Source organism: Mesocricetus auratus, unplaced genomic scaffold, assembly GCF_017639785.1.
Source record: "Mesocricetus auratus isolate SY011 unplaced genomic scaffold, BCM_Maur_2.0 Super-Scaffold_100018, whole genome shotgun sequence".
Classification (NCBI taxonomy): domain Eukaryota; kingdom Metazoa; phylum Chordata; class Mammalia; order Rodentia; family Cricetidae; genus Mesocricetus; species Mesocricetus auratus.
The window spans coordinates 8866190-8881698 of NW_024429199.1; the positions used below are offsets into that span (position 1 = coordinate 8866190).

General features: G+C 41.7%; 1 protein-coding gene across 1 annotated transcript in view; it reads right to left on the minus strand.

The window, feature by feature from the left end:
- Positions 1-6863, minus strand: part of Trappc3l (trafficking protein particle complex subunit 3L) — a 44160-nt gene extending 37297 nt beyond the window's left edge. Inside the window, exons 1-3 of the mRNA XM_040728361.1 lie at positions 6855-6863; positions 6122-6219; positions 1839-1938 (exon numbers count right to left, since the gene is read on the minus strand). Coding sequence (XP_040584295.1) covers positions 1839-1938; positions 6122-6219; positions 6855-6863 — 207 coding nt within the window. The remainder of the gene's footprint in view (positions 1-1838; positions 1939-6121; positions 6220-6854) is intronic.
- Positions 6864-15509: the final 8646 nt, after the last annotated feature.

A 15509-nucleotide genomic window follows, 5' to 3' on the forward strand; every position in this document is an offset into this window, starting at 1 on the left:
ACTATTCTTGGACAATTCCAAGCTGTCCTCCACACATCCATACTGTGCAAGACTCTGGCGAATGCCTCACACACAGCACATTAAAAAAAATTCGCTAATCATGTCCTTTTAAATGTGTGTACCCATACACATGTGCTCCCACATACAAATGCACACATACAACACTGTGGCAGGATCTTGAGAATATTCTCTCTTGGGAAAACATTGCTCCAGCCATGATCTCTGATGCCGGTAAACACCAGTCCCTTCAGGATGACATTTGGCACTGGTTAGGGGCTTGCCTGCTGTAAGGTCGCCTGTTGTGCTCTATTTGCCATCACGGAGCACTTGTGGGAAGCAAAGGAAGCACAAACGATGAACAAAAAACACAAGCTGGATGAAATCAGCAGCCACAGCCCAAGGCTGAGAAACAGGCGACAGCCTGCAAAGACTTCCATAGCAACTGGGAACTGACAAAACATTAGACCACGTTCCCGTTCCCCTCCTCCTGCAGAGGCAGAGACCTGCAGACGTGACGGGGAACTAACTCTCGGCAGCTCTTGGGTGGTCTAGAATGCCCCTCCCACCACCAGCCTTGACAACTCTTCTTCGATTTGATTAGTCTCATTTTTCTACCCCGTTTTCATACCCATGTTCAGCCTGTCAGGGCCTCGCTTGTCCCCTAGAAATCCAGGTCCTCTAGGGCTTCAGAACCCGGACCACCTCAGAACCACCTGCAGGAGGAGACAGACCGGAAGACTTCAGAGCCCGGTTGCTGGGCTAGAGGCCTGGCCTGCTCTCTTCAGAGGAAACGGCTGAACACTTTAGGATCTGACCCCTGGTTGCCTTGCATGCCTCTCCCTTCACCACTTCTTAGAGGCACGACGTCTGCTCAGGCTCCCATGGCTCTGTCCTCCCGTACTTGACCTGTGGCTGCAGGCTGAGAGGATTGTTCCTGTCATAGCTTCCAAGACGGCATTTTGACTGCATAACGGACTGTATCTCTGCAGCTGCTTCCAGTCTCCAAAACTACCACACTTCGAAACCTGCCATCCATGTTGTTCCCCTTGGAAACTTCTTTCTGCAGATTTGCTCTACAAGGGACTGCTCTTTATTGGTGCTCTGAGGTCATCCAAGAACTTTCTACCTGTAACCCTGTTGGGGATCTGAACTTGGGTCCTCATGCTTATGTAACAGATACTTCACCAGCCAAGCCATTTTTCCAATCCCCTGTAAACACTACCAGTACCCCCAATATGTATGTATGTATGTATGTATGTATGTATGTATGTTTGTATGTATGTATGTCAGTTTGGAAGCTTTGTCTTCAGTTCATAGTAGTTACATATCTATATGAAAATAAAAGGCTTAAGTCAGGTGGTGGTGGTGCACGCCTTTAATCCCAGCACTTGGGAGGCAGAGACGGGAGGATCTCTGAGTTAAGAGGCCAACCTGTTCTACAAAGTGAGTTCCAGGACAGTCAGAACTACACAGAGAAACCCTGTCTCAAGAGAAGAAGAGGAGGAAGAGGAGGGGGAAGAGAAGAAGGAGGAGGAGCAAAAGATTTTCAATTATAATCCCCTAACAGCACATGCAGATGGAAGCTGTCTAGTCAGAACTGAAAACTACCAAACTCAGAAAAAATTCAAGTTGTTTCGTTGTTCATTTTGTGTGTGAGACAGAATCTCACAAACTTAGCTTAGGCTGGCACAGAACTTACTGTTTAGCCCAATCTGACCTGGAACTCACAGTCCTCTTGCCTCTACCTCCCAAATGGTAGTATTCTAGGGACAATAGCTGTGCGCCCTCATGCTCAACATGTTCTCAACACACATTGGAAAAACCAGAAATGCAGTTACCTGGGCAATTATGTCTATTATTTCTGAATAACTGTGACATCTTCTCACACAGGATCGAGCCAAAAAATCTTCCACCAGCCGAGTTCCAATACCGTAACCCCTGTGGATGAAGGGAAGTGTGATTTGCACAGTTGATAACACACCAGACCCAACATAACAAGTCAAATTGTCTTAGGTAATGGGTTTTGTATGTGTTCCACAGACCACAGGAGCAGAGGTCAACATATCTAGGAAAAATTAATTAGTCCCTGCAAGGAGAGGGGTCTCACTGTTGTTGAGGCCAGCCCAAACTTGACGGTAAATTCAGATAAGAGAAGGGTGGTTGCACATCCTACTATTTCTCGTTGTTAACTATTGAGAAACAGAGTAAAATGGTTGCCAACTTTTCCGCTGCGGGTGTGGCACCTGGATGCTCGGGCCTTTCTTGGTACCCATGGCAGGGGAGCGGTTTTACCAGAGGTGCTGTGTAAGAAAGAGGGGAATGGAACAGAGAAATATTATTTTGCTGCCATTGAACATATTTCAGTATTTAAGTTTCTTAAGTTCATCTCCCTCCCCTTTCCACCTTTCTTCCCTCCCCCCACCCCGGTGTGTGTGTGTGTGTGTGTGTGTGTGTGTGTGTGTGTGTGTGTGAAGGTGGGCACGGAACTTCAGAAGACACATTTTTCACTCCATAGAAACTGGAATGACAGGTCCAGGGAAGGAACATAACTACCTACTAACTCCTGCCAATAAACTACCTGCAGCAGTAGTTGAGGTACGATTGAGAAAGCCCTTTACAGAGGTGCCGTAACATAACCAAGTGAGTGGATAAGATGGCCCAGCAGCCTCCTTGAACAAGATAGCCCAAGGAACTTAAATTTCTAAGAAGGACACCAAGAGATTCCAGAGTCTCTGTCTTATAAGAGCTTCTAATCCAGTTACAGATATAAGATCTTAAACTACCAGCAAAAAGGAATATTATTTTTCCTTGCCACTTGTCAAAACAAACGGCCTTTACTTGCACAGCCATATATAAAAGGACAAGTGAAACCATTTGGACAGAGCAACAGAAACCCCAAGAAAACCAGTGCTGGACTTTTCCAGGGCACTATTCGTGCTTTGGAACCCCAAGTGGAAAGATCTCTGGTAGACTGGCAGTTACAGGGAAATGGCTCTGAGGTCAGAGTCCTTAATAATTCACCAAATCCACTGAGATATTCTATTTATTAAGACCAGGGCAACTGTACAGGAGAGACTGATGGCTCAGCTTCCAAAAAGACAAGAGTTTTCTCCAAAAGACAGCTGAGCGGGGCCTTAAATAGTTGTTATTAGTCTTTATGTGTATATAGGCTCGGCCATGGGGTGAGGAGAATGTAATGAGCAGTGTGCATACTGTACATGCGTGGTATGTACATGTTTGTATGTATATGTTTGGCGTCCACCAGAGGCTATGTTTCTACAAGGTATTTGTATTTACACTGTATTCATATTTATGTGTGAAATATAAAATGTGAAATGCTCTCAGAAGCTATTCAAGAAATGCGAATGTGAAACGTTTTTATCTCAAGCAAGGCCTTGGTACAGCATCTCAAATTTCTCACTTTGCCCGCTATGACACTCACATCTGTTAAGTTGCACACTCGGTTCACCAAATGTGCTTTTAATCAAATAAGGGAGTTTCTCTGTCTCCTACAGCTATTCCACAAAATAACACAAAATCACCAACATAAGTCAAATAAATTGGAGTGGTTTCTGGAAACGCTACATGAGATGCATGTGTCCTAAGCCTAGCCAACAGTATCATTTCAGCTGAGGAAGAAGGGGACAGGGCTGCAGGCACTGGCTCGAAGTTTGTGTCTTTGCAAATACAACTATCAAGAAGTGCAACAAGACTATGTGTACTAAACTGAAAGAACTTCCCCCCAAAGAAGGGTATAAGTACAAGGAAATGGAAGAAACTAAGAATTTAAATGTTCTCCCAAGCTTTCCTTTATGGTGCTTTTTTCTCAGTCTTTTCTTGGAAAAACACCCGGACCCTTTTTAATACTCTTAAAACCTAGGATTTATGGGTGAAAACAGCAAACATCTTAGTTACAAGGCATAGATAAATCAAGCTGGACCTGGGCTAGAAGCTTCCTCCCTTCTAACCACTCTCATAGAACTGGCTGTTACGGGCTGGAGAGATAGCTCAGAGGTTAAGAGCAGTGACTGTTCTTCCAGAGGTCCTGAGTTCAATTCCCAGCAACCACATGGTGGCTTACAACCATCTGTAATGAGATCTGGTGCCATCTTCTGGCATACAAGGAGGCAGAATGTTGTATACATAATAAATAAATAAATCTTTAAAAAAAAAAAAAGAACTGGCTGTTACGCAGGCTGCTGGAGAAGCGCCAATAGCAGTCTTACTCAGCTGTGGGTCCCGTGTGCAACAATACGCAAGGCGAGCACACTGGTGCAATAACAGCAAGTCTGTTCCGTGGTTACCACTTTCTGACTGGATTTGATGACGTCTCCACAGGAAGGAAACCCAGTCAAAAGCCTGTGGCTGGAGAGATCCTAGACCCTAGCAGGGAAGCTACTGTTGCTGCTAAGTGGGCGTGATAAGCATATCAAACTGCTTTACAAATAACTGTGTTTATAGATGTATAACGATACTGCTACCAGTTTTGGTAAGAGAGGCATTTTTTTTCTTTTATTAATTTATTTTTTACATTCCAATCCCAGTTCCCTCCCTCTGTTCCTCACACTCCTTCCACTCCTCCCTCCTCCCATCTGCTCCATGGAGAGAGCAAGGCCTCCCATTAAGTCTACTAAGTCTTTCCCATCATCTAGTTGAGGCAGGACCAAGGCACCTCTCCACCCCTAAACCCCCATGTATCTCTCTATATAGAAAGGGCCCCACTAAGTCAGTTTGTACATTAGTGTTAAGTCTTGAATATGATCAAAACACATTGTGTGAGCATGTATGAAGGTGTCATAATAAACCCATTATTATGTGTAATAAGTACATGCTCATAAAACATTTAAAAAGAAAGTTAAAAATAGTGACAATATTACAATAATTTTTAAGTTGTCAGCAGTGATTTGTTTATGCTAAAGATATTGAAAGTAAATAAATAACTGTTGAATATCCAGCCAAAAATGGGGCCTCGGTATCACTCCTTCCGAGGCTTACAGAACACTGGGGATGAAGATGCAGAGACAAGGGGGGGAAGCAGATGTGGAATGCTGGCATGCCGATGTCCTGGCGTGAGGGGACTGCTGTACTCAGCAGCTGTAATTACCCACATACAATTTGCATAAAAGCGGGCCAATCAGCAGTCCGTTATGAAATGGGGAGGGGTTCCTGGGGTCCCTTCCTTCTGTTTTTATGCAGGGAATGGTTGATAGAGGAGGGAGAGACATTTTGCTCAGTGGTATAGCCCTGGGGTAAGGTGCCCATCGTCCTGTAAACAACCCCATTGAAACTCACTGGGAATGCAACAGAACGGGAGAGGTGGCGCTCCATGAGAGAGGCAGGGGTTAGTGGGGATGAGAGGGGCCAACAGAGGATAAAGGGGGTGAATATGTCCAAAACACACTGTGAACGTGTATGAAGGTGTCATAATAAACCCATTATTATGTGTAGTAAGTACACGGTCACAAAACGTTAAAAAAGAAAAAGTTAAAAATAGCGACACTGTTACAATAATTTGGTGATCATATAATTATTTGGGGGAAACTTGAATATAAGCTGGAGGAATCTTCACTAATGAAGGAAAAAGGCTTTATTTAAAAAGGAAAGATTGGATTTTTATATTAGAAATACTTTTTAAAGCACTCAAGCAGTGGAATTATTATAGAAGAAAAAGACACTCCCCTTTCAATTGAGTTTTTTGGTCTTCTCGGGCAACTTCCGTTAGTTTTTGTTTCTTTATTTGTTTATTGCATAGGCCCTAATAGGTGACCTATGCTTCCATAAGCAAACATCTTCACTGTAGGGAAATGTGAAAATTCAAAATCAGATTGAAAATTCCATCATCTTACTAATTTTACATTTGTTCCATAATGTCACCTGCTCATATGTGACTAATAAAGAAATCATTTCCAACCTGGAAAAGGATTATTCTATATTTGATAGAAATAAGGAAAAGCCCCTTCCTATTTGTTTAAGCTGGGTTGTAAGAAATTATGTTCTCCTTTCAGATGTGTTTCATAGAAGCCAAGGAGGAGCTGGGGAGGTGCAACCAGGCATTAGGAGCTGGAAAACACAGGTTCCATTAACAAGCAATAGATTATTAACAGCAGAGACATCTACTTACATTTTATCTAAGTATTTGTTCACATCTTCATCTTTCTCATAATCCTTGCATAGCTGGGCAACCAGAGCTCCATAGGTAAGTACAAAAAGATCTTTGTTCTGTAGGGGGAAATGTTCGTGGTTTTGTTAAGGCAGTTATGACTGTATATTACTGTGTTATTTATTTTGATCTATGGAATCACACCCAGAGATGATTCGTTCACCTCTCCCACTCTCCCACGACTATAAATTTGCACTCTCGAGTCGTCACTTACATTTATTTGCACACACTGCTAGGCTGGGAGAAGTCTATGTTCTATCGTATCTATTGCATACCTTGATGTGTATTTTCATGGAGGAAGGTTTTTTTAAACTACTAGTTTCTAATACAATTACTGTTACCCTGGGATGTCTCATGCTTTCCACTGCCTGTTTTCAGTCGGAAGGAAAGACTGGCGAGGCTCGTTGTGAGTTTGCGTAGCCTCTTCCGAGTCCCAGTTCCACATTGTCCATTCTACAGAGCCAAAGAAGGACACAGAGGATACAGGTACTTGCCCAGCCATCTGGAGCCTGAAGCTCCCTCGACTCCAGCTCTCATGCAGAGTTAATCACTGAGGAATATGTGTGGAGGGAGCAGAGGCAAATGGAGGAGGGAGGTAGAAGTGAGAACACTGTTGAAAATAAGGGTGTTTCACAGAGCACTAGACTTTCATGAGATGTCAATGTGGATTTCAGACTGGAAGGGTCATCCTTACCTCTCCCATCAAGCATCTTGACTTTGTAGGTAGGAGAACAGAGGCCTGATCATGTATGGGTTTATATTTTAAAAGTGGATGTGAATGTATTTAAAAAAAATAACTGTTTATGCAACCAAATAGCTTCTATAAAACACCATGAATTTTGAAGCAAATAATTACAAAGTTAACCCAATGCCTCAATGTCCCCACTGGGGAGCATTTGAATGAGTTGTGTGGGTTTGTATCATGACAAACATGCCTTTATGCCTAGTGGAAATATTTATTATTGACACATTTTTAAAGAAAAGAATCTAAATATTAGTTGGTACATCCAGGCCAACTTATGTAAAAACTAGAAACAAAATGCTATAAGTATATATAGAATAGAAATTATAAATTAATTTACATTGCAGGTTAATTAATATTATAATAGTACATATAATTCAGGTATAGGAAAATAATATGTTAATGCTTTTTCCTCAAACAAAAATAATATTAACCTAACACTGAGGGACAGAAATGTTCAGTTTTATTCCTGTTCTTGTGATATAAACTTTCCAAGAGGCTCAACATAGAACACAACAATGTATTATGTACAAAACTTCTGCCTAACTTAGACACCACAGCAGAGAACTAAGCATTGCCATGTGCCAGTCCTGTAACATAGAAGTAAACAAATGTGAATGCGCAAGGGGAAACAGGAAGGAGAGGGAGAGGAAAGAGGGGAAGGAGGGAGGGGAGGGAAAGGGGTAGAGAAGAAAAAGAGGAATGTGTTTGTTGCTACTTTACACAAATAAGAATTTGTACAGAGAAGAAATTGTGTCCTGAGCATGGTGTCTGTTTTGAATTAAAGCCAAGGCAAAGCCTGCCCTGGAATCTCAGGCTCCCTGCCTCCCTCCCTCCCTCCCTCCCTCCCTCCCTCCCTCCCTCCCTCCCTCCCTCCCTACCTTCCCCTCTTTCTCTCTCTCCTCTCTCTCTCCCTTCTCCCACCCCCACAGGATATATTGAAACATGTTAGTTAGCTTCCACCTGCGTTTCAAGTACATTGACCATAAAGGTCCATTTCTTCATCTTGTTTCATGACCAGAGATTATGCTGTGAACAGCATAACTAGCCTATCTTTGTAGGTCTCACATCCATACTACAGATCCCAAAAAATATCAACAAGAAATTCTTTGTGGTTTTTAAAACAATAAACCCAACCACTTTCATATGAAAATTAGAACTCTAGTAATTTTTCCCAGTGGTTTGGGGTACACCAGTATAAAAAGGTTTTAACTGGTGTGTGTGTGTGTGTGTGTGTGTGTGTGTGTGTGTGTGTTGTGATTTAGGAACAATTTGAATTAAGTGCTATACATTTTTTTGTCATTTGGTAGTTCAATAGACAAATGGTTCAAGATTTCAAAATGCCAGATGAAGTATTTGTAGGCATTTCCAGATGTGATGCTCACCAGTTAGTCAATGCAGCCTCGAGAGCACAGGGCTGAGATTACCTGATTACACTAAAGGCCCACCAGTCCTGAAATAATTAAAACAGCATTAAACATAACCACAAGTTTTCCTACCTGTACTATCTGAATTACTAAATCTATATGAGGAGGATTTTTATAAAAGAGTATTGCTTCAAATTAAATGTGCCAAAACAAAACATTTCAGAAATAAGCAAATTGGAAGATGTAGAAAGGACAATAGCACACACCAAATACAAACACATTTAAGACTAGGGAGACTAGAGGATGTATTTTTAATGACAACATTTTTATTCCTGGTGTTTTGATGATCTTTTCCCATTTAATTTTATACATAATTGACTATACATTTAATTTGCTATTTAATATAACATGAAATACAAAGAATTGATTGATGTTTTCATATTTTTATCTCTGAGGCAAAAGGAATATTTGATACCTGTATTCAAGTCATCCATCAGAAAAGGAGATCCTAAAATTCTGTATAAAGAATTGATTATTCTTCTACACTAATAAAAGATACTAGTAACTATTCCCAGAAGGGTCATTTACTAAACATTACCTTTGCTCCGCTGAAACCTACTTGTAGCATTATTTCCCCAAATACACAAAACATCCCTCAAGGAAACATTTGCTGGGAGGAGGAAGCAAGGCTATTGGAAAAAAATGGTCTTACTATTTTGTGATATTCTGGCCTTTTGTGTGCAGGGCGAGACATCTCTCCTGATAGATGAAGAACGATCTTCAGTTCTTTTCTTCTGTCTGTGACCTAGATGTGCTTCAGAAGTCCTCTCGCCTTTTGTCTTAGCAAGTTCCTCCTTGCTTTGATACAGGAGTGTTCTCTGCTGCCTTTGTCTTTGCTCAATGGAAGGGAAAAAAACAAACAAAACCCCATCAAAAATACGTCAACAGCAGCGCTGACTTGTACTTTTGTAACCTGCTACTGATCAAGGAACAGACTCCCTTGTAATCCAGTCCGGTAAAAGCTCACAGTGTGTGTGAAGTCAGACCCAAAGCACCAAGACACTAAAACCTCTCCAGCCCCAGGGAGTTGATGAGTGGTGTTTTGTTCAGATGCCAAGGTATTGTTTTAAAATCACAAACAGAAACCTTTGCAATCCAAGACAGATCCAAATGTTAGCATTATTCACTCCCGTATTGATTGTTCTATGAATTTCAGAGACGGGATCAGCAGTCTTTGGACACTGAACCCTGCGTTTAAACCTGATCAACAAAAGAATTTCATGTTGTCCACAGAACATTTCCTGCCCCCATTGTGCGTCTTTACAGCATCGGGACAGATGTAGCATCTTGCTGTGGAAAGATAACTTTTCACAATGACAATCAGCAATTTTAAGGAGCCATAATTTCCTTATAGAGCTGTTGTGCAGAATGGATGCTCTACAGTTTAATAATGTATAATGATTCTGGCAGAGGGAAGAAGCCCTTAGCTTTCTTTCGATGGTTCCCGAGCTATTGGAGGCTCTCTTTATTTATGCAAAAGCACATGTATTTAAAGTTCAAATAAAGAAGTCTCATCATGACAAATGCAGGGTGCGGGAGTCCAAAGCTGTTGCAGAAATAGACATGGAAGATTCGGTGGAGAGGCAGTCTTCCGCTTCTTACATCTTGAGACAATTAGTCCTATTGGTCCTGGCGCACTCTTCCTGCAAAGTGAAGACAGGCGAGCACTTTGAAGCAGAGCGTGGCACAGTTGAAAGAGCCTAGGATGGCTGGCAAGGCTCCGAATCAGTTGCAGTTCTCCTGATTACTGGCTGTGTGGCCTTGGACAAGCCACTTTATTGCTGTGTGGCTCAGTTTCCACATCTGTGAAATGGAAATAGTAATACTTACTTCACAGAATAAGTTGACTATCAAAGAGATGATATGCACTGTAAAACACATTATAATGCAGTGTATAAAAATTAATTACTGCAGGCTCTTCTTACAGGTGGATACATGGGATGGAATTCTATACCATGCGAAGTGGTTCTGTTTGTTCTGTGAAAGCATGGTCTCAGGGAAATCGATAATACTTGGTTTAGAGAATTTGGCAGTTTTCTTACAGGCAGACTCACAACATATTTACAACTTCATAGCTTACAGCATAGTTTTCAGGGTCTATATCATTTTAATTCAACGTCAGTCAGTAAAATAGTCAGTATGACACTGGCTGCCATTTTACAGGATAGGAATATAAAAATAAAAAGTCTAACAAAGTCCTTCACTCTGATCTGGATAGTAAGGAACAAAACTACATTTGCAGATTCCAAATACCTCCCCGCTTCATCTATTGTATACATTCTAACAAGGCTGATAAAAAATTTTAGACGTGGACACTAAACAACTATGAATGTGCAATTGACAGCGCATTGCCAATTTGGGGGCTAATTTGGACTTCACGGTAAGAGACCCCTGAGAGAAACAGGAAAGATCTATGTGCCTGTAGTGAGGGAGAGGTGGCACTGTAATCAACACATAGAAGGCCATGGCTGTGTCGTGGTCATATCAAGGCGACTACAGCTTCAAGACGCCATAGGTACCTTTGAAAAGATGACTCTTTGCTCCAGATCGACAAGGCTGTTTACTTGCCATCAGCCCTCCAAATCAGACCCAGGACCTGACTGAGGAAGGACCTAAGTGCCTCGCAGGCACACAGCACACATCATGGGCAGACACAGCCATGGCCACTGTCACTCGGACACTGGTTTTCTCATTTTCAGCTATGAAGCTCAGCATCCTTCAATACTTCTTACCATCAAAGTATGCCTTGCCCCTCCTAGACCCCTTCTTTTTATGTTAAAATACTCCCACTCTTTTTTTTTAATTTATTTATTATGTATAGTGTTCTGTCTGCATGTATCCCTGCAGGCCAGAAGAGGGCACAGGATCTCATTACAGATGGTTGTGAGCCACCATGTGGTTGCTGGGAACTGAACTCAGGACCTCTGGAAGACCACCTAGTGTTCTTACCACTGAGCCATCTCTCCAGCCCCCAACACCCCACTCTTAAACAGGAGAAAACCTAGTTTGGTACTTCGGAACGTAAGTGGCCAATGTTTGCCCAGGAACTAGAGCAGGGAGGAGGAGAATTGGTTCAAAACAATGCCCAAGTGTTGTGTTTCTACTTTTCCTAATGATTGTTAAGCTGGCTAGAATAGAATCTGGAGTCAGGATTGTGAGAAACACTCTTCAGTCTTGTCAAATTTGCCCAGCTGTCAGCCACCATAAGTTAACAGTGTCTTGGACCACACCTCTACCCACCTCTACCCGGGTCCTTTGGGAGGCAGCTGGGCCACTCAGTGAAGACTTGGAAGGTTCCAACATAAGACAACAGTGACCTCCAGCTACCAAAGTACTATACAGAGTCTTGATTCTTCTTATACACCTTTACTGGGATCTAGGGAAATGGTTCAGTGGGTAACATCTAAAAGCAAGAGGACTTGAGTTCAAATCCCCAGTATCCCCTAAAAAGGCAGGCATAGCTTATATATGCCTATAACCTAACACTGACAGGCTGAGACAGATTCTGTAAGCTCGCCAGTCAGCCAGCCCAGCTGAAAATCCAGTTCAGTAAAAGTAAGAAAAGGAAGACACCAATGACTTTGCCTGGTCTCCACATGAATGTGCACAAATACATGCACATGTGCACACTCACACATACATGCACACACTCACACACACTCACACATGCATGCACACACTCACACATGTACACACACATACACGCACACACACATGCGTGCATGTGCACACTCACACATACATGCACACACTCACACATGTACACACACATACATGCACACACACATGCGTGCATGTGCACACTCACACATACATGCACACACTCACACACACACACACTACTCCTTTCTACTTTAAGCTCATCTTTGTGTTTATTTTAAGCTGATTCCCTTATATAAAATTAATGTATCATCTGTTCTGTGGGCCCCCAACCCCCTGAGCTGTAATGCTCAGATCTGATTTCCCTGTCACCCTCTCTTGGTGGTGCTCAATGAGAGACTGTGAAACTGGGTCCCTGTGAGCAGTCTACTTGTGAAAGCAAGCTAACTTTGGGATTCAGTTTATCAAAGTAAACAATAAAGAAAACGGAATTTGAGAAATCCACAGGAGAACACGTGGGACTGGAATACAAGTGAGGACACCCGGGTTAGAAAGGCAAGCACAGTCCTTCTTCATGTGGGTTCTAGCTTTGAATTTTGATACATGTGTGGTTGTGAGAAAAGGGTGTGTGTGGTCACCAGAGGCATAGGCAGGGTATTAGAACACACGTGATATTAGAGTAAAAGGGAGAGCATGGGGCAGAAAAGCTTAAATGTGGGTGGGCAAGGGGTGAGGGGAGTGTTATCCCAAAGCTGGCGCATGTGGCTATGCCATAAAGGAATCCACAAAGCAAATCCTTACAGATTTGCATCAACGAAGTGCTTACTCCAGTAGGGTTCAGTCAGCACTCTACTGTGTCCTGGGAAGCTCCCAGAAGGAATGCTTGATGATTTTCTTATCCATTTTCTCATATACCAGATACTGTAATGAGTGGATTTTAAGATATAGCACCTATCATCATGGGCTGAACTAGCTAACATGTCTGGGGCCCTCTTAGACCCCATCTTCCTTTCCTACTTAGTGAAGATAACTCTGTGGGCCATAGGTGTCATTGCTACGCATGCATTAAAGTTTCACATACGTTGCTGCCCATACAGAATACGTAATAGTACTTGTGACTTCTGTTACAGTGGTGCCATACAGCTCACACCTCAAGCCAGAACTTTCCCCTCAAGGTTACTTTGTGAGGTTTATCTGCAATGATACCTGCCATTATAGATAATTTATTGATACCGGTTAACATCAGGTCAGGATAACTTTCTGTAAAGGACCAGATAGTGAGTAAGTTAGGTTTTGAAGTCATACAGATTCTGTAATAATAACTCCATCCTGCTGTCAATAGAAAAGCAGCCATCCCTAAGCAGACACAGCTATTTTTCCAGTAAAACTTTATTAATAAGCACTGACATTTAAAGTTAATTTAATTTTCATGACACATATTATATTTTTCAACCATTTTAAACTGCAAAAGTCATTTTATTTTTTGGTTTTTTTGAGATAGGGTTTCACTATGTAGCTTTGGAGCCTGTCCTAGATAGAACTCCATCTGTAGACCAGACTGGCCCTGAACTCGTGGAGACCTGCCTACCTCTGCCTCCCAAGTGCTAGGATTAAAGGCGTGTGCCACTACTAACTCCTAAGCCAGACAAAACAAGCTAATTTGACTCCTACACCATACTTTACTAACCCCACCACTATAGTAACCCTTCCATGGTTTCTGAATCCACGTCCTTGCCATTGGATGATGATACTGAGATTTCTTTGGTGATCCTCTGCATCACCCACACAATTTAGAGGGAAATTATTTGCAGAACTTATAAAATGTTTATTCTCTGTTCTTAGGTCACAAAATTCCATGTATCATTAGCAATCTGACTTAGGCAAAACTTGCTAAATTTATTCTATTTCATCTTTTATCTACTTTTGTTTATTTGATCAACGCACTTGTTAGTGTTACATTAAAAAATCTCTGTGCAAAAGAATTCATTATTATTTGGCCAGATCTTTCTTTTACACATTTTAAAGTTATGCAGCCATGGATGTACAAATTGACACTTCGTGTCTTTGTGGTGCATTGTTTTTACTAAGATGGAGTGTGCAGTTAGCCCTTCACTTCTTTCCCCGTAGCCAATCTTGCTGTCTCCTAATATTATTATTCCCAGTGGCCCATGCTTCCATGTCTTTGTTTCAAGCTTTGTGTGTGGTATATTTTTGGGAGTGTCACTTGTAAGCAGCATGGTTGTTTTTAAAGCACTGCATGGGCAGGTTTAAACCAGCTCTGGTATGGGGTTAAAAATGCGTGCCAGGCTACCTGGGTCTTAGTCTAGACTCCTCCATTCATCTGTGTGTGTGGCTAGGCAAATACTTTAATCTTGTCATATCTCAAGACTGGGTTATCGGGGAGAGTCAATGTTCTTAACACAGTTCCTAGCAAATAATGAGCAGTCATTGGTAGTTATTTAAAATCTCTTATTGTTATTATTGAGGTGTCTGATCTCATTTATACTGTGGTTTTGTCTTTTCTCTTTATTGTTCTTGGGTATATTTTAAATGATGTATGGATAGCTTATCTGGTCTTTCAGAGATCATACTTAAAATGTTTATGGTTTATCAAGAGTATGTAGATCAAGTTTTTAATCAATGTAATTAACATTGCTATCACCCTGTTCTATGTTTATCTATTTGGCATCCATTAATTATTAATTACAGGGCCAAATAATAAGCTATTTGTATTTCCCCTGTGAACCAGAGGTCAACTGCCGGAGCCATCACCTTACCTAATGCTCATACACTGAGTTAATATCATCCTGCCCTAAATCTATCCTTACCAGGTTGCAGACATATAGGGACAATCTCTATATCTAAAGCCCTAGATTTGTTTAAAGCTAATCTTAATGTTCCCCTGCCCTGTCTTATCTTCCCCACAGATAGCCCAGGAAAGCTTCTGGTCTAGGCTTTCTCTTCCTTCTCCCACCTTCTGACCCAGGTGGTTGCTTCCTGGTGTGACCTTTCTTGGCATTCCCTTACCTAGTTTCCTGAGGAAAGAAAAAGAATAAATCTTTTGATAGTGTTGGTATTTTTCCACAAGTCCAACTGCTGGGGTTGAAATGTATAACTCCAAAAGTTTTCCTCATGGCTCTTATCTCTTTTCTCTCTTCCTATCTCTCCTTCCCTACTCTCTCAGCAAGAACAGGTCTACTTTCTGTTGTTATACATTTATATTTCCAGGGTTTATTTTCTTGTTTTGAGACAGGGTCTCTCCATGTAGCCCTGGCTGTCCTGGAACTCACTACGCAGACCAGGCTGGTTTTGATCTCACAGAGATCTGCCTGCCTCTGCCTCCTGAGTACTGGAATTCAAGGCTGGTGCCTCATACCTGGTTACATTTCTAGAGTTTTGCATAAAAAGCATCATACATTTTTGTTTTTCAATTATTTCACCTAGAAAATTAGTCTTAATTTATTCATGTTGTTACACATATCAGCTTTTTTATCTTGATTCTGCTGAGAGCAGTGATAATGGATATATGCCAGCATGTTAATTCAGTCATCTGGTGATGGATATTTGAGTTATTTCTAGT